This window comes from Myodes glareolus, chromosome 9 (genome assembly GCF_982192425.1).
Source record: "Myodes glareolus chromosome 9, mMyoGla1.1, whole genome shotgun sequence".
NCBI classification, from domain to species: Eukaryota; Metazoa; Chordata; class Mammalia; order Rodentia; family Cricetidae; genus Myodes; species Myodes glareolus.
Window position 1 is genome coordinate 88,270,607 of NC_142034.1, and position 23,913 is coordinate 88,294,519.

Here is a 23,913-nt window from a genome sequence, read left to right on the forward strand (position 1 = left end):
CATACCTGCCAAATTACCTATTTTGTCAAGCACAGACGGCTTTCCTACCAGTATCCCTAAAAACTGCACTTTGAAAATGTTTCAAAGGGACTAGATAATCTGGCCTTCTTCTGAAAGACTGGAAATTAGTCTAAACAGCGGAAGGTGGTACAGAGTTAGGAGAGGCTCAGGCAAAAAACTGTGGGGCCGGAGAGATGGCTCAGCAGCTATGAACTGCTGCTCTTTCAGAAGGTCCTGGTTTGACTCTTTGTTCCCACATGGTAGCCCACAATGGACTGCAACTCCCAGCCCCAGAGGATCCAACCCTCTTCTGGCCTACTTAGGTACCAGACCACACACGACATAGAAAAATGGTCTCATTCCAGAATAAGGAAAGTTTAGTTTTGTGAGTCTTTGAAGGTATTACTACCTTACTCAAGCAGTCTAGATACACAAGAACACTTTACAGTCAGTTCATTAAACATATCATTTATTGGTTACTTTCTAAGTACCAGATATTGGAGATACAGGAGTGAACAAATCTTTACAATGTTCTTATTCCCATGGAGTTTACGCTCTATCAGTTAACCACCATGAGATCAAACCTTATGCTGAATCAGAGTGGAGACGCAGCTGCTCAGTACTACAAGATGAAGCAATCAAGAGACACATGTAGTAAATAAGAGAATTTATTTGGAAAGTAGTGTATAAAAGGCATGATTCTAACACTTATTTAGAATATTAACAAATTAGAAAAAGTTAGAAACTTCAGAAAACGTAGACACCCTGAAGCTGGCTTAATGGCTGGCCACACGGGACAGACAAGCAGAACCCAAAATTCTATCATGCAAATAAGCATTAAAGGAAAAAGTGTGGGAATGTTTACAGAGCAGGCCACAACAAATATTTTAAAATTTTACATTAAGAAACTGTACATAAATGGAAAAATAAATTAGATAATTTACAAGAAATGTTTTATAGGTTACAATAGGCTATAACTTAGTTTTATTATGCATAAAGTTTGTAGCACATCATACATTTTTACATAAGATTTAATATTAGAAGAATCTAAACATAACAAAGCTTGGGCTAACAAAAATAATGCCACCAATATAGTAAGGCAGCTTACACTGAAGTGACATGTGTAAGTAAAATAATCACCAATTTAAAAGATGCTCAAAAACGGGACAGAAAATACCTAGGATTGATTTCATCCGAACTGGGCAGAACTGAAAAGAATGCCTTTCGACTTCAGCTAAAATGACAGAAATGCGCTTAGCTCAAACAGTAGGCACGAGCGACCATGTACCTGAACCTCACTTACTGCAGGATTGATTGACATGCACGATTAGGACCATGACACTCAGCTATGCAAAACCAAAACCTTTGTTTGGAGAACAAATCAGTAGACGGGCAGTGGTGACACACACCTTTATTCCCAGTCTTGAAAAACCAAACCAACCAACCAACCAACCAAACACCCCCCCAAAACCCAAACTAGTTTGTGAATAAAGATCAGATTCCCAAGCACAGAGCTGGAAGACAGCAGCAAAATTCCAGCATTAACTCACACTGACTTTTAGAAGTAAGGACATTGCTGTCGGGCACAGGTCTGTCCCACTAAGATCAGTAAAGAGATTTTAAGGTGTTCTGTCTGCCTCATTAGGTTCACCCATCTCAACTTACTTGCATGTAATTCCATTTTCGTTTTGTAAATGTGGCTGGGAACTGTGCATTGGACATATACAAAACTTTCAAACGGGCTTTAACTCTCTGAATTTAAAGGTGTAGTTTCTTCTTGTACAAATGAAAAGTACTAATAATTCCTACATAATTTTTAGGTTAACTGTAAAAAAAAAATTCAAGATACTTCATAGATGAATGTATGCACATACTTTCCAACAGCTATCATAGACGGTAATCGGGGAGAATAGTATTTTTCTGGTTTTGTAAGTACTTATTATTAGCACATACTAATAAACGCCAGAAAAAAGCACTGCCAGGAATGAAGCAGTTGTTCTCAGGCTCCTGACAACTATGTCATTTCCACAGTTGCCCAGTTTACAAATAAAGATAGTAACATTCAAAGTAGCTGGGCCAATGACCAGCACACCATAAAACATTACCAAATCTCAATTCCACATGTATTGAATATACATACAAGACAGCACAGTGTAGTCAATAAGGAGTGCTGTCCAAAACAGTTTAACCTTTTGTTAAGTGGAAATAAGACAGCAGAAAACCTGGGACAATATCTTTTCACGCTGATGTTTTAAATCAGCTATCACAATCTTGAAAGAAGAAAATGACATTATGAGACTCAACAGAAAAGATAATTCTTGTTACAAACAGCAGACAAAAAGTAATTTTGTAAGATTATGGGATGCAGGCCAGATGTGGTTGCATATGCCTTTCTTACCAGCACCTGGGGGGCAGAGACAGGATCTCTTGTGAGTTTTAGACGAGCCTGGCCTACTTAGCAAGTTTCAGGACAGACAGAACTACATAGAGAGACCCTGTCTCAAAAAGCAAAAGACAGCTGACAGTGGTGGTGCACACCTTTGATTTCAGCACTCGGGAGGCAGAGCAGGCGGATCTCAGTGAGGTCCAGGCCAGTATGACCTACAAAATGAGTTCCAGGACAGCCAGGACTGTTACACAAAGAAACTGTCTCAGAAAGCAAAACAAAACAAAAACTAGTAACAACAACAACAACAAAACCCCAAAAAACCCACAACCCAGAAAAACTAAACCAAAGATTATCTGATGACACAAATGAAGTTAGCCTATCTGCATCACTGCCAGAACATAACACACCCAGTGAACAGGAGCTTGGCTGGGAAAAGAAAACATTGACATTTTGAAGCAATCATCTTAAAATCAGAGTATTTTCAAAAAATATATTTTGATTATTTTGTTTACATATAGCACAAAAGTTGAATGCAAAGTAATGGACATTCATTTTCATTAAGCTTCATCAATTTTTAACATAACTTAGAATTTCTGAATTATATTCGCAAATGCAACACACTAACAAAGATAAAGTGCTCAACAAAAGAAAGAAGACACAAATAAACTATGAAAGAACTTTGTTTCTAACAAAGTGGTTTTATGGGGGATATTGGGAAACTATGGCCAGGCCAAGCTTTTCACCCAAGGATGTAGCCCCCAAACAGTATTACCTTTTAGGAATGGGTTCCTCAAACACAACAAACATATGCATTCTCAGGGACAACAATTTAGAGTTTTTGAAGAGTCCAAGTTTTGCAAATAAATAGAACCTCTTGAGAGGCTGGATTTCAATTATCATGCACATTACTGACCTCAACAATGACTTTATCCAAAAGAGGGACCCACTACTTCCCCACCTACTTAGAGTAACAGAGGGAAATGCTGTGCTAACCTATGTGACTTGTGTATTAGAAGCCTGGGATTCGGCTAGTTAAAAGGTAACATTCTGGAGGAGTGGTGGTGCTTTAGATCTGTGTGTGTATTTTACCACCAAAACCATGGCTGACAATGCTCTTAGCATTTGAAGTTAATCCGAATTTTTATAAAGATTCTCTGTACATATAAAAGATAGCAATGACTTAAAAAGTGTTTCTGGGTAATCCTTCAAAATTGACTGCACAAAACTCAGAAACTTTAGAAACTAAGTCCCTGAAATTAATTTTGCTTCCATGAAGGAAATCCATTAGGAGATTGCTAACTATTAGGTTATCACAGGCAGTTTTATCAGTATCAGATATTAGAAAAATCCCATACAAGAGATGACATAATGCCAACATATAGTATTTCTGGAATAGTCAGTAACAGCTTGTCTGTGCAAAATAAACTGGCTCAAAGAAATGATCTTCTTTATATTTAAAAAAGCCCCCCATCTCATTCTTTAAAAAACTCATATTAATAAAGTTCTCATGGACATATAATAGTCTTCTAAGTAATTTTAGCACACCTTTAATCTCAGTAGCCAGGAGGCAGGTGGATTTCTTGAGTTCAAGGTTTACCTGGTCTACACAGCCAGTTCCAGGCCAGTCAGGGCTAGACAGTTGAGACTCTGTCTCAAAAACAAAAACAGAAGCTCTAGAAAAACACCAACACAGTGGGCACTATTTATATATTTGGTTATGAAATCTTAAATGTAGTCAGTCCAAATTGAGATGTGCCATTTAAAATGTACATCGACTGAAGACTAAATAACTAAAAACAAAAATAAACAAGGGCAAAATATCTCTCCCAGTATACTTTTTGCACTGATTTCACACTGAAATAACACATTAGATATATTGGTTCAAAAAAAAAAAAGGACATAAAACCCACATGTTCTAAAATGACTGTAATCTATTTCTTCTTAGTTTTTAATGTTACTGAAAAATATAAAATTATACATGGTTTACATTTTATTTCTATTAAATAGCACTGCTTAAGAACACAGACCTTAGTTGGGTGGTGGTGGTGGCACACAAATCCCAGTACTCAGGTGGATCTGAGTTTGAGGCCAGCGTGGTTTACATAGTGAGTTCCAGGACAGCTAGGACTGTTAGTTACACAAAAAACCCTGTCTTGAAAAACAAAAACCAATAAACAAAAAAACACAACTATAAAAAAAAAAACCAAAAAACCAAACACAAAAAACCAAACACCCAAACAAGCAACAAAACCCAAACCACAGATCTTCAATCAGGCTATTATTAGAAGCAAACCTATTTATAACATGTTTACAGTGAATTTCTCAAGAGCAATGTAAAGCAGATTAGAATCTTGGCAGCCTTTATCAATCATGATTCTGTGTTATTAATTCATAATTACAGATTACACTTGAAAAAAGGTAAACCGATGAGCTAGTTGGTTCATGTTACATGGATCTTAGTAGGTAATTTCAGTTCCAAATGATAAAATGTTAGTTCTACTTTAACCAAAGTATAGTGATCAAGTGAATATGAACACTATTCTTTTCTTAAAGACAGCCCTAAACCTATAGTTGGATTTATAGAATTTCCACAGGTAGAACATCTGCAGTTTCTATCATTTATTTTCTTATCTGCATGAACACTTGAGTCAAAACCATTTAAACAAAGGAAGCAGTCACTGGCATTCCAGCTGGAACCGGCCACTTCTACACAAACACTGACAAAGACAACGTCGTAGAGGCATCTACCGAGTGGGCTCATTTCCAAGTTCCAAGCAGTCTACTGGGCAAACACTATCTTCATATGCTTCCCTCTGCAGATACTATTTGTATGTTCATATCTTTAAATACCTCCACATAAAATTTGAACACTACATGGAGAACTTGTCTTATCAAGCACCTCTTGACAATCTGGTAGAAACCTCTCACTACTCAACACTGGGGTCTCAGAAACCATACTGAAATATTTTTTGAAATGTAAACAATCTCTAACCTCTTTAAGGCTATTTCCAGAGATATTGGTAATTAATACAGGGCCAATTCCTTTATAGACTCAACTTTATGGAACTACTGGCCTCCAAAATGTTACTGCAAATGTAAAATCTGAGAGATTTAACTTTATAAAATCAGAAATTCAAAATCAAGAATTTCAAGGCAGAAGGAAACATCAATTTTGGGTCCTCAATGCTTTTATGATCAAAAAATATGAGTATTGATCCATTTGTAACTCAGTAATACTGTCTCAGAGTCCCAGTTTTACAACATCTTTTAGACAACATCTGATTCTGCCCATCACTATGGTTTGTAGGATAAAATCAGTTTTCACAGTTCAGATTTAATGAGAAGAAAGAAGTATGTATGTCTGGGCCTGAGATACACACGGGAGAAAAAGAACAGAACGTCACTCACTCTAACTGTATTCCTTTTGAATAGTCCAAGGACTTAATTAGACAGATTCCAAAGTAGGCGATTATACCCTCAATTTTAAAACATCTTAACACATACTGATTAATGCATGAAATAAAAAAAGTAACACCACCAAATATGTGCAAAAATTTCAGAGATTCAAAAGAAAAATTCAGGTTCATGTTTAAACACAGTATTTCCACTCATCAACTGAGGGAAAACTGTACTTATGGGGAAAAAAAGTCATAGACACATGCTTTTTTGAGGAGGATATGTTATAAAACTACTACCACAGTTAATACTTAATATTGCCTTAACATTTCTAAAGTCACAGAAAATGATCATCTTTGATTGCCAGTACAATAAATTATGATAGAGGATGTTACTTCCTGTTCACTAGTAATCAAACATACATAAAACAGACTTCAAACAAATATTTAGTATCAATTATTTTGCATTAGCAAACATTTCTGAGATTTAAAGATTTGTGTTTGAGCATACAGTACTACAATGTTGGCTACATCAAATAAATACAAAATCATTTTTTGAGAAAAGTTCAACAATCAAAAGGCTGTATTGCATTTAAGATGGACCGCTGGCTATATATACACACAAGGGGACAATCAATGAGGAATACTTCCCGTTACAGAGGTCTTTCCAGGCAGCAAAGCTCATGAGCTCACCGTTCTGACATTTAAAATCAACACATACAGCGTAGCTCTTTTACCCTTTGGTTCCCAGTGACAAATAATGAATGCAGTTTCTGGACCAGTTCCTCTCGGATGACGTTTCTTGGTAAATATCTGATGTTTTAGCTGAAATTTGGCAGTCCAAGAAGTGCACCAACGGCTCCAAAGTATCCCTGCATAAGGCAATGTAGCTTTTAAATGAACTTGTTAAGAACACACATTTATATACCCTTCTTCACATGAATACATCAAAGAATACATTCCACAAAACAAACTAGACCCAGGAAAAGAAGCATCAAGTTCAACAGAACCCAGAGAAACATCAAAACTAATACAGAAGGAAAGGAGAACAATCATCTATTAAAACAGCACTTAGGTTTCTGAAAATAGCAGCAACTCCCTCTCTTTGCTAATTAACAACCTTAAATGTAAATGGCCCCAACTCATCACTAAAAAGATACAAACTAACGGCCTGAATTAAATAAAAAGAACTAGCCAGGTGTGTTAAGACATATTTTTAATCCCAGCACTGGGAAGGGGCAGATGTAGAGGCAAGTAATTTCTGAGTCTGAGGCCAGTCTGGTACACAGATCAAGTTCCAGGACAGCTAGGGCTAAACAGAGAAACTCTGTCATAGAGAAAACAAACAAACAAATCTGAGAGATATCAAATAAACAATTTAATGATGCACCTCCAAGGCTCTTGAAAAACAGCCAATATTAAACAGAGCAGACAGCAAGAAATCATATCAGAAAAGAAATGAAATTGGGATTTAAATAACAACAACAATAATAATAATAAAACCAACCAAAGAGCTGGTTCTTTGAAAAAATCAGTAAGATTAACAAACTTGAGTCAATCTGATAAAGACATAAATTAAAAAATTAGGTCAGAAGTTGTCATTACTAAGACTCCAATAAAAAACTTTAAGCTGCATTCAATATACTTTTGAAATAAGTATCTTTAAACTATGGCTTTTAGATATTAACATTTACACAACTAATATAGCAAACCTGTATCCTCTCCCTCCCTTTAATCAATAAACAAAAAACTCCTTTGACACTCTTAGTGTGTGCCCTGTAGAAGGGTGAGAACATTCCACTCTAATTTGTACAGAGAGCCGCGACAATGAGATAGGGAAACTTATTGTAGCAATACTTTGAATGTTATTAATCCAAAATAATATAAGCATTAGATTTCACTGTATGAGACTGATTAACCGCACAGATTGGAATTTAACTGGGTATTATAATTAGGGAAAAAAAGACTGGGAGGTGAGCTGTTTGGTTTTATTTGTTTGTTTGAACACAGGGTCTTGACATGTAATCCTGGCTAGCTGGGGAGTAGACTGGCTTCAAACCTAGGCAAAAACATCTTGCCTCTGCTTCCTGACTCCTATAGTGTTAGTATTAACACTAGTGTTAGTTAGCTGAACTAGAAAAACAAATCTTACATGATGGAGGAGGGTTAACTGTCTATGTGTTACTTTCATTGGTTAATAAAGAAACTGCCTTGGCTTTTGATAGGACAGCAGCTTAGATAGGTGGAGTAGACAGAACAGAATGCTGGAAGAAGGCAATGAGTCAGTCGCCATGATTCTCCTCTCTGAGACAGCTGCAGGTTAGAATCCTCCTGGTAAGCCACCACCTCGTGGTGTTAAACAGATTATTAGAAATAGGTTAGATCAATATGTAAGAGTTAGCTAATAAGAGGCTACAGATAATGGGCCAAGCAATGTTTAAAAGAATACAGTTTCCGTGTAATTATTTCGGATAAAGCTAGCCGGCAGCCAGGTGGCGGGCCACAACCCTCCGCTCCTTTTATACTTACAGATTTCAAGAATTTACAATAGTTACTTCTCAGGGTGGGATGTGTTATAATACATTGAGGGAATTAAAAATAATCTCTTTGTTACAACACACAGCCCAGGCCTTGGAAAATAAATCAATTACTAAATACAAGGAACTAAGCTTGATTCCCTAAACCAATGTAAATAAAAACGTCAGGTGTATCTTTATAAGTCCAGATGTTTTCATACCTCATGTTCTAGAAACAATGCTTTCAATTGACCTTTTGACCAGTAATCCAAAGCATATGCCAGAAGTTTCATAGAGAGAGTATTGACACGTAAAAAGTTTCCAACGAAGACAACTCTATTTATTTTCTGGAAAAAAAAGAAAAATGACTTTTAAGGCATTAAAATATTTATATAAGAATGTTAGTGTCATTCATTAGTACTTACATGGCATACAGTTCTACACTTCTGATTATTCATGAATTAGATAACTAAAGAGTGAATTCTAATGTCAAATGTGAACTCTGGACTTTAGTGCTGATGTCACGTCCTACATGTTCTTGGATTACAACCAAATATACCAAGATCCAGCGTATTCCGAGTGAGGGAGGCTTCACAGACGTATGGAAGGTGTGGTGACAGCCTATATTTCCCTATTTCAGTTTTATTGCAAACCTAACATTGATCTAAAAAGTACTATCTAGTTGTTGTAACCAGGCACCATGCAATGCAACCTGGCCTTCCAGAGTTGGACAGTAGGAATGATTGAGGAAGAGGAATCTGAAGGTAAGTAACATAAAAGATGCTCAAGAGGAGGAAAATGTGGGGCAAAGGAACAAGAGGCATAAACCAACTAAAACATAGCACGTAAATGGTGCAGATACACGTGTGCAGGGAAAATACCCATACACATAAATTAAAAAAAAAAAAAAAGGTTAGGCTGGAGAGCTGGCTCAGCGGTTAGAGTATTTGCTACTGATGGCAAGCCCCAGGGACCCTCCTGTCCCCCCATCCACACCTGCTGGGGTTATAGGCCCAAAGTCACACCTGACTTCTTACACGGGTGCTAGGGATTCAAATTCAGGTCCTCTGCACAGTACTCACTGAGTCATATCCTCAACCCTCCATATTTTTCTTAAGGCAAGCAACCCAGGTCCCTCAGACAGCATGTGAAGAACAAGTCTCAATGCCTTCATAGCCCTGTACAATGCTGCTTGATCCATATGCAACAAGGCAGCACTGTAAAGAAGCCGAGGGCAGTAAGAAAACTTTCAAGTATCTCAGTAATTGAATACTCCATTAATTATAAACAAGAATCTGCTTTTTTCAATAGCTATCTCAAAATGTTTTATACCCATGTTTAACTCCCATTTAGATTCAGACTGTGTATTCATTTGAGAATAAGTACTTATTTGTCCTATATCTGGTCCCAAGTTGGCTTCTTTTTGTCTTGCAGGGCTGGGGACTGAACAATAAGGGACTTGTGCTATTTGACATAGTTCTTTCTTTCTTTTTAATGGTTATTTTGAAGCAAAAGCTGACTGTGTAGCCTTGGCTGGCCAGGAACTCTCTTTGTAGATCAGGTTGCCTTTGAACGCAAAGAGATCTACCTGGTTCTGCCTCCTGAGTAAACAAACCTTAGGTAAACTAGATAAACAAGATATTTTATCCACCTGAGAGTGTAAAGAAATGTATCTCAATCTGAGAGGCCTTCCTGGAAAATAAGGACTTCTGTTAGATGCACAGGAATCAATTTATTTTTATTTGAAAATAAAACAAAAAATCAAGGTCTCTCTAACCCCAGTGGCCTGAACTAACTATGTGAATGAGCCCCAAACTCAGAGTTCTGCCACCTCCTGAGTGCTGTGATTAAAGGCATACACCACTATGCCCAAGATTTTTTTTTTAATAAAATTAGAAGATCTTGGATACCTCCTTACCTCATTAACAGCACACATTCTTGCCACAGAACCAATGTTATTGGTGATAGTAACTAAGGTAGCTCTAGCCAGATCCTCTTTACTAACAGTTTCCCGTTTCTCCTTATAAATCATATTTCCAAAACTGTTAAAAAACAAAAGAGAGGAACAGACAAGTCAAATCTATTGATAAACAATTAATAATTCACACGTTAACTTCCGTATCTATGATAGCTCTATACAGTTAGGGTCAAAAGAGCATGAGCACATATGGAACAGCTCAAAACAAAAATCCATGAGGAATAAGCAACATTTTAAAAAGAACTAAAAGTTAAAAAAAAAGCAGACTTCCTTGTTACTATGAATCATTGACTTTCATTACATCTATATATTAAGACCAATATACACAAGAAAATTATAATCATTTTAGGAAGCCAGAAAAAAGTGCATTGACTTGCTTTTAAAGTCAAAATATTGTTAAAGATGATTTCAGCTCTAATGTCAAATCCTTTTCATTCAATAACACAAGTATTTACGACATACCAAGCATTATGCTAGACACGAAAGGTACTTCAAGAAGTATATTGCTTAGGTCAGCACCGTACAATAAAAACATGTGTATAACTTCTTAAATGTCTGAAAAGCACAAAAATGCCTTAAACAGGTAAGTTTTCTAACAGAAAGTTGCAACATCATAAAGTATCATTTTTCAATCATTATTTATTCTCTCCCTGTATGTGCACACACACTCAGACTAGAAGAAAACTTGCAGGGAGTTAGTTCTCTACTTTTACTATGCAGGTTCTGGGGCTCAATCTAAGGTAGACAGGCACGGCAGGGGGCACCCTTACCCACTGAGCAATCTTATTGGCCCAAGGATGTCACTGCCCTAAGTTAACAAAGCTTTGTTAAAGATGTTTCAGAATTAGTAAGAAGTTTTCTCTTCCTGTTTTTGGTTTTTTGAAAGTGTCTCATGGTGTGGCCCTGACTGGCCTGGAAGACCTTTTGTAGAACTTGATTGGCCTCGAACTCCAGAGTTTCACCTGCCTCTGCCTCCTAAATGATGGGATTAACAACATGTGCCACCATGGTCAGATGAGAAGTTTCTTTTTGTTCTGCAGTTTAGGGAATCAAACCCTGACTTGGGCATACTAGGCAAATGCTCCTCCACTGAGAAATATCACCAGCACAAGAAAGTTTTTTTAAAGGGTGCACACAGGGTAAACTTCATAATGAGTTTATTTGTTTGGTTGGTTTTTTGAGACAGGGTTTCTCTGTAGCTTTGGAGCCTGTCCTGGAACTAGCTCTTGTAGATCAGGCTGGCCTTGCTTCCTGAGTGCTGGGATTAAAGGCATGTGCAACCATCACCCAACTATTTGTTTTCAAGACAGGGTTTCTCTGTGTAGTGCTCAATGTCCTGGAACTTACTCTGTATACCATGAGGCTGACCTCAAACTCAAGGATCCACCTGTCTCTGAAGTGCTGGGATTAATGCATGCAACACTATTGCCTGGCTTGAGTCTTTTATTTTTAAACTACTTCAATGTTGAAAACTTGGGCTCTATACAAAGAAATCACCCTTAAACCCCACGACATACTATTTTACAAAAACTAAATAGACAACGTGAATAACTTACCTAGATGCCACAGCCCAACCTGGCAGACCAAATCTTTCATAATCTCCTCCATAAATATCTCGGACCAGCCTATCAGCTTGGGTGCTGTCACCTTTGGATGCCATTTCAAGAGCCTCCTCAAAACTTTCACAGCCAGTCAATAAACTGCATAAACCAAGAAAGGTACCCCCTCCAAGGCTAAATAAAGCATAATAAGATAATCTTGTTAAATTCCATTTACATGTTACTTTCTTTTCCAAAGTAAAAAGATAACATTCATTTAGTGAATAAACACAGATGGAAAACATGGTAATTACTAAATATAAACATAATAAAAGACAAGAAAAACTACTTAGGAAAACCAACCTGTCACCTCAAAGGCTAAGTCTGCTGGGAAGAAAAACTCCACCTGGAATCTAATGGCTTTGTAATTGCTAAAAATATACTACTGTGTGTGCATTAAAAGAAATACTAATAATAGGCTGGTGAGATAATGCATGCTACAATTGTCAGCACTAAAGAAGCTGAGACAAGAGCTGGAGTTCTGGGTCAGCCTGTCCAACACAGAAAGACTTAAAAAAAGATCACACAAAGAGGGAAATCTGTGCTTTAAATTCTCAAGAAATGACTCTGTGAAGGTTTATTTAGTTGCCCAATTAGGCTGAAATCAATTCAGCTAGTCTAACATGAACCAAATACTTAGAGAGAAAGTATATATCCAGATGATAATCACAATAATGATAAATTTATTCGGTATTATTCCCATATCATTTTGGATATGCCCACGAAATGTAATTGTGCAGTTCTAGTCTTTAAACGCAAAATCTTTGCTTGCTAGACTCACCTAAATTTCTATTTTTTGCAGTTAACAAAAACAAGAAATGTTTTGTACAATTACTGGTTAACGACAGCACAAAAGTGGACTTTTAAAGGACTAATCACTATTAGAGTGAATAGTAATGCGCTTAAATATTTCAATGGCACTACTGCTTTAAAATTAACCCCCCTTTATAAATCATCTAAAATATCTCAAAATTTTTGCTCGCATAGTTAAACAGGCATTGCCACCTATTCTCAAAAGTTAATGAAATACATAAAAAGTCTTATAAAACCCTTCACATTCATATTTCAGATTATTAAAAAGTTATGGTCTACTCCAGAACAATTTATTCTATAAGGAGTTCACATTAAATTCATCCTAAAAATTAACTACAGGGCTCAAGAGGAGGTCTTGCAGAGGACCTGGACTCAGTTCCCACCATCCCTTTCGGACAGCTCACAACTTCCTGTACCCCAGTTCCAGGGGTCTGACACCTCTGGCCTCTATAGACAAATGCACAGTAAATTCACACACACATAAATAAAAATAAATACAAAATAATTAGCTACCCCACTATCTGACATTGTAGTTTAAATGCAAAACTATATAGTACAAGTTTTATGCTTAAATATAAAAATTGAAAAAATTAAAAAAAAGAAAAATGCTATAGAATTTAAGCAAAATATAAAAATAATGTAATTTTGAAGTCAACAGAATGCTGACTACCACTGCTAGTTCTATTAAACTTAGGAAAAAACATGGTGGCAGATGCCTTTAATCCCAGCATTCAGAAGGCAAAGGCAGATAGATCTCTGTGAGTTCAAGGCCAGCCTTGTCTATGGAGTGAGTTCCAGGACAGGCTCCAAAACTACAGAGAAACCCTGTCTCAAAATAAACAAAGCAACACAAAAAAACAAAAGTAACTCTTACAAAAAAGAGATCTGCAGCATTTTAATTTACACATCTTTTTAAAGACATTACTTTTATGTGTTTCAGTGTTTTGCTTGCATACATGTTCTGCACCATGTGTATGGCTAGTGCCAGCCAAGGTTACAACCTCTGGAACTGGAGTTAAAAAAGGCTGTGAGCTGCCATGTGGGTGTTGAAACTGAACCTGAGTCTTCTGCAATAGCAAGGACTCCTAACTGCTGAGCTATCTCTCCAGCTCCCTATATATTTTGCTGCTGCACAAAGATGTATTTATTATTTTCCTGGTAAAACGAAGGAACTAGCCATATCCTGATACATCTGGGGGCCCAATTCAGTGTAGCATACTTGCCTAGCAACAATACAAGGGCCTATGTTTGAGTTCTAGCACCAAAAATAAATAGACAGACGGACAGATAAAAAAAACAAAATACACCCCAGAACTTTATGCATAAAACATGACGAAGAATGTAATCAGACCAAAAAGATTACTACCTTGTTCCAGTCACTCTTTTATAGTTGTCTTTGGAATGAACTGCTAAAATACTGACTCCTGAGCCAATATTCACTACCAGCAGTGGATAAGGATCATCCAGGTTAAAAGGCATCTTTTGGCATCGCTCAGGTTCTGAGGCATTAGCAAAATAATAGCATTCTGCTTGTCCATTGAAACTGACAGAATCTATATACAGTAAGCCCTTTACAAGGCAGTCAAGTTCATCCAGTTTGTGCAGGTGGAGGTTTCCAATCTGGAAGAAAAAACAAAAATCAGAATTTTAAAAATATCAAACAAATATACTTGGTTTAATTATATTGGATAGTTTTCATAGATTTTATAAAACTTCAGTATTATTTAAGGTACTGCAGCTTTTCTTTATTTAGGTTCAAAAATCTAGCAAGGATTTTACTTAATCCACTAGTTCTCAGTGAAGGCAGCATCACGTGGGTATTTTAGATTTCAGTGGATGAAGTGGAGGCATGAGTGAAAGAGACACACTGACTACTTTTCTAGATGACCAGAGTTCAACTCCAGGACCCACATGGCAACTCCAGTTCCAGGGACTCTGATACTTTTTTCTGGTCACCTTGGTCACTAGACATGCACATGGTATATGGACTTACATGCAGGCAAAACACCCATGTACATAAAATAAAAACAAACCACCACAAAATTAAAAAAAGAAAAAAAATTAGTGGACAGGGTTATGGAATGGTAGACATTTGTTATGCACAGGATAGTTGTGCAAACTTCAAAAATCACCTCACCACTGGGTTACTTTTGACTATTCTGACACACATTAATTTTACCTATCAATGCACACAAACATGAAGTATTGCTCATAGTTTTAATGTATATGTTAATTTGCTAGGTCAACATTCCAAAATACTGAATTACAGGTGAATTACATGTGATAAAACTCCAAATACGGAAACACAACATCCTTTCAATAGTTCTCTTGCCATATATACTATAACCTCAAGGACAAGAGATGCATACTAATATAACTTATTATAGGAGATGGCTAATAGAGATAGTTAATATGAATACAAAACCAAAAACACTGGGTGGAGTTCGAGGTCAGCCTGATCTACACTGAGAGATCCTGTCTCCCAAAACCAATAAAACCAGCCCCCCACCCCATGCCCCACTACCAACAACAAAAGGAAAACAAATGTAAAACAGTAAAAGTAAAACTGCCAGATTCACTGGGCTTTTCTCATGTACCACATTCCATACTAAAATTTAGGGAATGTAGACAGCCCATCAAGTTGTTAAAAATGTTCCAAGTCAAAATCTAGTCATGCACATAAGCTTTAGGGAAAATGAAATTAAGGAACACCCTAGATCAGCAGTTCTCAACCTGTGGGGTCCCGATCCTTTATGGGAGGGGTCAAAGAATCCTTTTTCAAGGACTGAATCAGATATGCTGCATATCAGATATTTATATCATAAATTGTAACAGTAGGAAAATTACAGTTATGAAGTAACAACTGAAATAATTTTATGGTTGGGGTTCACCACAGCATGAGAAACTGTACTAAAGGGTTTCAGCATTGAGAAGGTTGAGAAACACTGTTTAGAAGCCCAGAATTATATTTAAAATTGAATATTCTCATTAAATTTTGGTTTTCAAGTAATAGACACCTACTGTGCGAAAATCTTTCTCAAACTTGTAAGCACCGCCTCCTGTAGCACTCAGCACCGTTTGTAAGGTTGAGAAGTTTTTATCTCTCCCCATTTGGATAAAAGTAGGCAGGTCCTGGGTTGGAAATCTGATAAAGTGCAAGTTCCCTCTTCGTCCAAAAAGTGTTAAGTCCTTCAGTTCAAGGTGTACATCCCGAATGCCAGTAGATCCATATGCTACGTTAGAAGTCAAATATTTCCGAATGCTTTTTAAACTCTCAACTTCCTCTTGTTCTTCCTCTGCTGTGATATCGATAGGCTCAAAATATGAGAGCTTCACTAGAGTTCCCCCAATGTCCATGCCAAACCATGGGAAAGCTGTGAATTAAAAGAAAAAAAAAAAGACACACACATATATATTGATTGTGGGGAAACTAGAATGGTTAATTAGCCACAAACTTCATTTACTCTTCAAGTAGTAACCTTAATGGCTAAGACTTACCTACTACATATAACTCATTTTTCCTTCAGTTGTACTTGTACACTTTTGTTCCCCTTGGATTTTTTCTTTTCTTTCTTCTTTTTTGTTTTTTTTGAGACAGGGTTTCTCTGTAGCTTTGGAGCCTGTACTGGAACTAGGTCTGTACACCAGGCTGGCTTCAAACTCACAGAGATTCATCTGTCACTGCCTCCTGAGTGCTGGGATTAAAGGTGTTCGCCACCATCACTGCCCAGCTATTTGTATACTTTCTAAAAACTTACACGATATTGAGACATTGCCCAAGACTTTTAAATTTTTTATCCGGTAGGCACTCCTATTCACCCATTATATGCTTACTTATCATATGACTCAGGTGAGAAGAATTTAAACCCAACAGTTATCACTAGGATTTGAAAATTATTGTTCTGTTTTTAAAAGTTATTTATTTTATGTGTATGAGTGTTTTGCCTTTGTGCTTGTACGTGGTTGGTACCCAAGAAAGTCAGAAGAGGGCATCTAGTACAGATAGATGGTTGTGAGCTGTCATATGGGTGCTGGAAATTGAAACTGGGTCCTGCGCAGTCCCTCTATAAAGATTTTAATGTAATAAAACTAGGGGCCAAGGAGAGGGCTACAGTGGTCAAAAGATCTTGCTACAAAACAGAAGGATGTCAGAACTTCCAAAACGGATGTAAAAGACAGGACACAGCACATCGACTGAGCACCTGTGAGACCAGTGCCAAAGGGAGATAGGAAAAGTACAAGTCTTGCTGGGCCGTAGTGGCGCACGCCTTTAAGCCCAGCACTTGGGAGGCAGAGGCAGGTGGATCTCTGTGAGTTCAACTCAGTCTACAAGAGTTCCATTCCAGGACAGGCTCTAACAGGTTCTAAGGCTACCGAGAAACCTTGTCTCGAAAAACCAAAACCAAACCAAACCAAACCAAACCAAACCAAAAAAAAAAAAAAAAAAAAAAAAAAAAGAAAAAACCAAAGAAAAGTACATGTCTCAAAGTAAGGTAGAAAGTGGAAAGGCAAAAGGACTAGCATTACATGACCATGTATGCTTGCCTACATTCATACAACACAAATGTACACATACTTACTTACACACACACACAAAAACCCAAGTGGGTAAAGCTACATAGAGAACCTTGTCTCCAAAAAATAAATAAATAAATATAAACACCACAGAAAAACTGGCCTACAATCACATCAGGTAACCAATGGAAAAACTATCTCCTTAAATTGAAACTTTGGGGGGAATAGAGAGATGGCGCAGTGATTAGCACTTGTTACTTTTCCAGAGGATCCGAGTTCTGAAGCTCACAGTCACCTATAAAACCAGTTCCATGAGACTCAACACTGTATACACACACACACATGCATGCACACACACACACGCACACATTAATAAAATGAAATTTTTCTTCACTCATTCAGCATGTTAATTTTCTTTGCTACATATCATTAACCATACTGGATTGCCTATATAAAGACAAGCACATTTGTGCTAAGAGGTTTAGGACTTCAACTAACTGGGCTATGTGGCTCTGGGGGAAAAATGTGATGCTGCTTTCAATGCAGAGAATGCTAAAAAAACCAAAAATTAGCTACCCAAAGGCAAAGTCCTAATATATATAGTTAGGAAACTATGAGAAAGAATTAAGCTGAGAAAATAGTCAAGCACAAAAGACCTGCATGATAAGGAAAGAAATCTACTCTTGAATCTATAGACAATTTCAGGCACCATTTATTTTAGTCACAAGAAAGTACACAGTTTGGCTGAACATCAGAAAGCTTTATAAAGTAGGAATATACAGAACATATAGAGTTTAAGAGGCGCTTACTAGCAGGGCAGTGATGGCCCATGTCTTTAATCCTAGCAGTTGGGAGACAGAGGCAGGCAGAACTCTGTGAGGCCAGCCTGATCTACAAGACAGCCAGAGCTACACAAAGAAACCCTGTCTCGAGAAACAATAAAAACAAAACAGAATAAGCAGGTGGATCTGAGTTCAAGGCCTGCCTGGTCTAAGGACAAATTCTAGGACAGCCAGGGCTTCACAAAGAAACCTTATCTCAAAAGAGAGAGAGAAAAAAAACAAACAAACAAACAAAAAACCACACTTAACTAAAGGTGCCTGGCAAGTAGAAAATCAAAACCAACTAGGTATTATTTGAAAATTACAGATTTCTGGGCTATCACTCCAAAGTGTTGGGCTGAGATGGTTCAGCAATTAGGAGTGTTCGCTATGCTACTCTTCCAAATGACTCAGTTCAGTTCTCAGTACCCATTCCAGGTGGTTCAGAAGTGCCAGTAACTCTAGCTGCAGGGAATATGACACCTGCTTCTGGCCTATAGGCACCATTTATGTATATGGTACATGTAGGCTGCCCAATGCAGCTCAGTTGGCAGAGCTGCATAAAGCATTGGCTAGTTGCACACCTGCGATCCCAGTACTCTGTAGGTAGAAGCAAAAGGGTCAGAGGTTTGTCATCCTTGACAACACAATGAGTTCAAAGCCAGTCTGGGTTACTTGAGACCAGAATCAGAAAGTCAGTCAGTCTCTCCCCCAAACCCCTGAATGCAATTGAATAAGTGAAAGAATTCTTCTCATTACTTTCTTCTATAGAAATAGTTCATGGCCAGACAGAATGGCATACACCTTTGATCCTAGCATTTCAAAGGCAGAGGCCAGTCTGGTGTATACAAGAAGTTCCAGGTACCCAGGGTTACATATGGAAACACTGTCTCAAAAAAAAGAATGGGGGGTAGAAAAAGAAAAAAATTTCTGCCAGGCAGTGGTGACACATGCCTTTAATTCCAGCACACAGGAGACAGAGGCAGGCAGATCTCTGAGTCAGCCTGGTCTACAGAGCTAGTGTCAGTAGTGGCTCCAAAGCTATACAGAGAAACCCTGTCTGGAAAAACCAAAAACCAAACCAAACCAAACCAAAAACACATCAGGAAACTGAACTTACTAGTATTGGAAAAGTGGGCCACAAGAAAGTCACAGAAAAATACAAGACAAAATGGTAGACCATTTATAAGTCATACAGTAGCACCTCTAGGTAAAAAGAATGTGGTATCACTAAGAGCTGCTTTCAGTTCAGAAAATCTAGAATTTCTTCTTTAAGAGATTCATTCATGGTCTAAAGAGCCTTGCTTAAAGGGGGAAGTAATATATAAAGTTACAGGTCATTTTCCTGCCCCATCTCCACTAACGCTTCCAAAGCAATATACTGACAGTAGACATTTATTATCTTGAACAAATTCTTCTGCACTTCATGGTTTTAAAAATTGTCTTTTGGCCTTTTTAGAGGTTGGGTTATTTTAATGGTAGTTACAACTTTTTTTTCTTGTACTTCAGAGTTCAAATAAACAAAGCTGTAAGGTATAGAGGAGGGACCAACCATATACCAATTATTCTGATACATAGAATAAAGATTTTTGGTTACTTTCAATACCTACCTATGAGCCAGGTGTTAGAGGTGCATGCCTTTAATCCCAGCACTCAGGAGGCAGAGGCAGGAGGATCTCTGTGAGTTCGAGGCCAGTCTGGTCTACAAAAGCTAGTTCCAGGACATAATTTAAAGAGGTGGATCAAAGTGATTTATTTTTGTTTTTTTTTAATTTATTTTTATTTTTTTTTTTTGAGATAGGGTTTCTCTGTGTAGCCCCGGCTGTCTTGGAACTGGTTCTGCAGACCAGGCTGGCCTCGAACTCACAGAGATCTGTCTGCCTCTGCCTCCCATGTGCTGGGATTAATAAAGGCATGAGCCACCACTGCCTGGCAACCACTAGAAAAGCAGAGAAAATGAGTTTGCTGAAAAATGTCAGGTGTTCCCAGATGCACTAGTTTTCTGTGTGAGTTATTTGGAGCAGGGTCTCTTGCTATACAAGAACTGAGAAGACAAATGTGCTTTTCCATGCTAGCCTAGGGCTCATTAGTTTAATCGGGAAAATGTAAACCTAAACCTTCAATGTTTCACTGGCTTTCTTTTTGCTTTTTCTGTTCTTGTTTTTTTGAGACAGGGTCTCATCATGTAACTCCAGCTGGCCTGGAACTCGTTTTGTAAACCAGGCTGGCTGGACTCAGAACTCTAGAGAATCACAGGTCCCTTGAACACAAAATTTTTTTAAAAAATTGTTAATGTATTTCATGGGTAGATAATCTAAAATTAAGACAACAACAATAAACTTGTGTTTCCCACGTATTTAAGATTTAGACTATGCCCTGTAGGTGGGATAGAAACGACTCTGCACTTTGAGCGACTCCGCGGAGAGTGCTGAAAGTTACTGAGGCGAAGTTCAGTCTCCCTCATCTTTAAACAATAAAAATTCACATTTCAGTAACTGTTTCTAGACTGCTTTGGAAGCTGCTTCCTTGAGGTTTACAGGACCCCTCAATGGGAGCAGGCAGGGAAGGTGTTCAGAGCCCCCTTTCTAACTTGACCTTGGGGAGCAGTCGGGAGGATAGCCTGGAACACTAGAAACCATGAAACTTCGGGCTAAGACAGAGCACGGATCCCCACACCCCTAGCTTGCAGAGAACGAAGGAGCAACAGTCACAAGGACCGAACCAATGAATAAACCAACTGCAGAAATTAAAGGCTTTTAAAAGGCAGCTTGTGAAACTTGAGGTGCTGACAGCACGGTTAGAGCCTTCGCAGTCTATGCATGCACGATTACAGAAAAGGCTCAAGGTATTTACCACGACATTAATGTGCTTCGTTCGAACTGAGTAGTTGAAATATAGGGTTTTTTTTAAAGTCTTTTTATTTATCTGCTTTCGAAAACACAAACCAACTGCTATTCTAACTTGCCAAGGTAATTTACCTATTGGCAGACCACACGCACAGGCGTTGAACAGGTCCACTGGCAACAGAAGACAACTCCCAGGAACCCACCTGGACTTCAAGGACACGCGCAGAAATCAGGGGGGGAAATGGGGAGGTAGCAACCCCTAGCTGGGAGCCCCGACCACCTTTCCGCCCTGACTCCAAGACGGGACCGGTATGCAATCCCGTTTGGTAAAACCCGAGTCAAAAAATCTCCCGTGCACCTCCCAGATCCTCTCCAGGAGCAAGTGGGAGCAGAGGGCTGGGGGCGGCAGAAGCTCGCCGGGCGTGCGTGCATGGGGGGGTAGGGAAGCGCGCCGCCTGCAACCTGGGGCTGCTGCGATCCCTCCCTTCCCTCCAAGGCGGGCGCCAGCGAACAACCCCCAGATCAAAGCAGGCCGTTCCGTCCGAGGCTCCCAGGGCCGCCTTCCCAACCCGCGGGTCCCGGCTCCCATCTTACAGGGTTTTTTGGCATCCTTGATCTTCATGGCGTCGGCCTAAGGCGCGAGGAGTAGCCTCGGGTGCGAAGCGCAGCGAAGAGCAGGGAACACTCCGGAGACGGAGCAGGTCGGGCCGCGCGGCGAGGCCCGGCCGACCGGTTCCTCCCCTCAGGCCGGGCGGGGCGGGCCTAGGGCGGGGCGGCGGCGCCTGAGGCGACGGGCGGCCCACGGGGCGGCCCCGCAACCCCGCAAGGGGCGGCCGGGACCGAGCGAGCTGGGGAAGGCCGCGGGCCTCTCCGCTCCGTGGCCCCCCGCAGCCGCTCCAAACAAAAGGCCCCGGTCCCCCGAGCCGCCGCCGCCGCCGCCGCCACCGCCACCAGCACCGCCGCCACCGCCGCCGCCGTACTAAGAAATAGCCCGCCCAGGCCCAGCGCCCACGTGACTCAAGTCCCCTCGCCTCACTCTCCGCGAGGCTGCTAGGAGTTGTAGTTCTCTGCAGCGTGAGGCTCTACTCTCCTGCGGCAGATGCGCAGGCAGACTACAAAGCCCAGGATGCCTCGCGACCCCCTTTTCTAGACCCCCTCCGCTTCCGGAGATCGCCTCAGAGTGGTCCCAGCGGGAAGGAGGCGGGGCTTTAGTCACGCCAGCAAGAAGGCTGCCAATGGTGGTAGCCGTGGGCGGTCCGGGCAGTTCCCGGGCTCTGGTCTCTGAAGAGAGGGGCTGTGAACTCTGTAGGCGCTGTCATGGCTGTCACTCAGTCTCCGATTTTTCTCCCTGAGGGTTATTGTGCCAAAATTCAAAGGTCCAAACCACTGAGTGCGTTTGATGACTTAAAGTCATTTACGAGGGAACCCACTGAAGGAACACTTTGAATATTGGGGTTGGGATGATGTCGTTATGATCGTGACATTTACTACACGAGTATTATTTACTGTAGTCTAGCAGCCTTCTGAGCCATATGCAATTTTTATATATTGTGAAGTTACACCAGGAACGGGGCAGCCGAAACACTTGAAAGTTGCAGGGCGATGGTGGCACTCGCCCCTACTCCCAGCTCTCAGGGAGGCAGAGGCAGGTAGAGCTCTGTAAGTTCCAGGTTAACCTGGTCTACAAAGCGAATTCCAGGACAGCTAAGGCTACACAGAGAAATCCTATCTCGGAAAAAAAAAAAAAATAAAGAAAAGAAAAGAAAAAAACAGAACTTGGAAAGTTCATGCTCTTTGCCCACGTTCCACGTTCCTCGCGGGGTCTCTCTAGTTCACTCATTACAGAGAGGAAAGAGACTTTCTGAGAAGAGAATTAGATGCACCAGTTCTTAGAATAACCCAGAACACCCTTTTCTCTGTGCCTCCTATGGTCTGAGAAAGGGAAGAGATGGTATCATCGAGGACCTGGGCTCTCCTCCCCTCTTATCTATTAGATGGCAGGGAATTCAGTGATCGACAAAGATAGGGTTTGGTTTGAGAGTAGGCATTGAAATGGCTGGAGTTGTGTACTTCAGAGTGCTTGCCGGGAGCTGGCCCTGGAAGACAGCATTCCAAACAACTTTTTTTTTAAAAAAAAATTATTTGATTTTATTTTATGAGCATTGGTGTATTGTTGTGAAGATATTGGATCTGCTGGAACTGGAGTTATAGTCGTGAGCTGCCATGTGGGTGCTGGAAATTGAATCAGGGTTGTCTGGCAGAGCAGCCAATGCTCTTAACCACTGAGCCATCTCTCCAGCCCCCAAGCAGCTTTTTAAATGGGTGAGTTCTATTGTCCAGTCTCTGCGGATTGCTATGGTTTGGGTTCTGTTGCTCTAAGCCACAGCTCGCATTAACCCTTCGTTTCTCAATGCAGTAGTGTAAGCAGGTGGGGTCTTCGGGAAGTGATTGAGTAATGGCGACACCAACCCCGAGGAATGGATTAGTGCCTTTCTCTAGAAACTGCATTTCACCTCACGGGACTGGGTTAGATCTCACGGGAGTGACTTGGGTCTGGCAGGTCTGGTTTCATGACTGAGAACTGGCGGATATAAAAGCCAGCTCTGGGGTTCTTCACATTCCCTCCCTTGTTCTTCTTCCATGGGTTTCACCTACCATGAAGTTTTGTCAGAACATCCCTGACTCCTAAGCTGTATGCTACCCCCCAACCACAAACACACACACCATACCAAATCTCAAATATTTTGATATGAGCAACACAAAGCAGATTGAAACAGTTGATAAAAGCAAGGGTAGTAAAATAAATAAATAGAGAGAGAGAGAGAGCAAGAACAGGGATCCTGGCCCTTGAGAGGCAGAGATAAGTGGGTCTCTGTGAGTTCAAAGGCAGTCTGGTCTACAGAGGGAGTTTCAGAACAGCAGCCAGGGCTACCCAGAAAAGCCCTGTCTCAAAAAACCAATATATATAAACTCAAACTTGAAGTCCTGGGCTTTTAACGTTTTTAGTGCTTCCCACAACTAGGGGAAACCAGCACTTGGAAA

General features: G+C 39.7%; 1 protein-coding gene across 1 annotated transcript; it reads right to left on the reverse strand.

The window, feature by feature from the left end:
* Positions 1-652: 652 nt before the first annotated feature.
* On the reverse strand, positions 653-21,624 carry Pank3 (pantothenate kinase 3). The gene is made up of 7 exons (XM_048436008.3): positions 21,466-21,624; positions 15,711-16,063; positions 14,056-14,309; positions 11,835-12,011; positions 10,219-10,342; positions 8,522-8,647; positions 653-6,656 (listed from the first exon to the last, which is right to left on the reverse strand). Exons 1-7 carry the CDS (start codon positions 21,491-21,493, stop codon positions 6,606-6,608), a joined length of 1,113 nt encoding a protein of 370 aa, XP_048291965.1. The 5' UTR covers positions 21,494-21,624; the 3' UTR covers positions 653-6,605.
* Positions 21,625-23,913: the final 2,289 nt, after the last annotated feature.

Bases quoted from the DNA above. Each gene is read 5' to 3' on its own strand.
- Pank3 (XM_048436008.3), bottom strand. From the start codon at position 21,493: ATGAAGATCAAGGATGCCAAAAAACCCT. The intron at 14,310-15,710 runs GTAGGTGTCTAT...TTTTTCTTCCAG, and splicing joins TTGAGAAAGATTTTCGCACA to ATTGGAAACCTCCACCTGCA. The intron at 12,012-14,055 runs GTAGTAATCTTT...TGCTTTATTTAG, and splicing joins AAAAGAGTGACTGGAACAAG to CCTTGGAGGGGGTACCTTTC.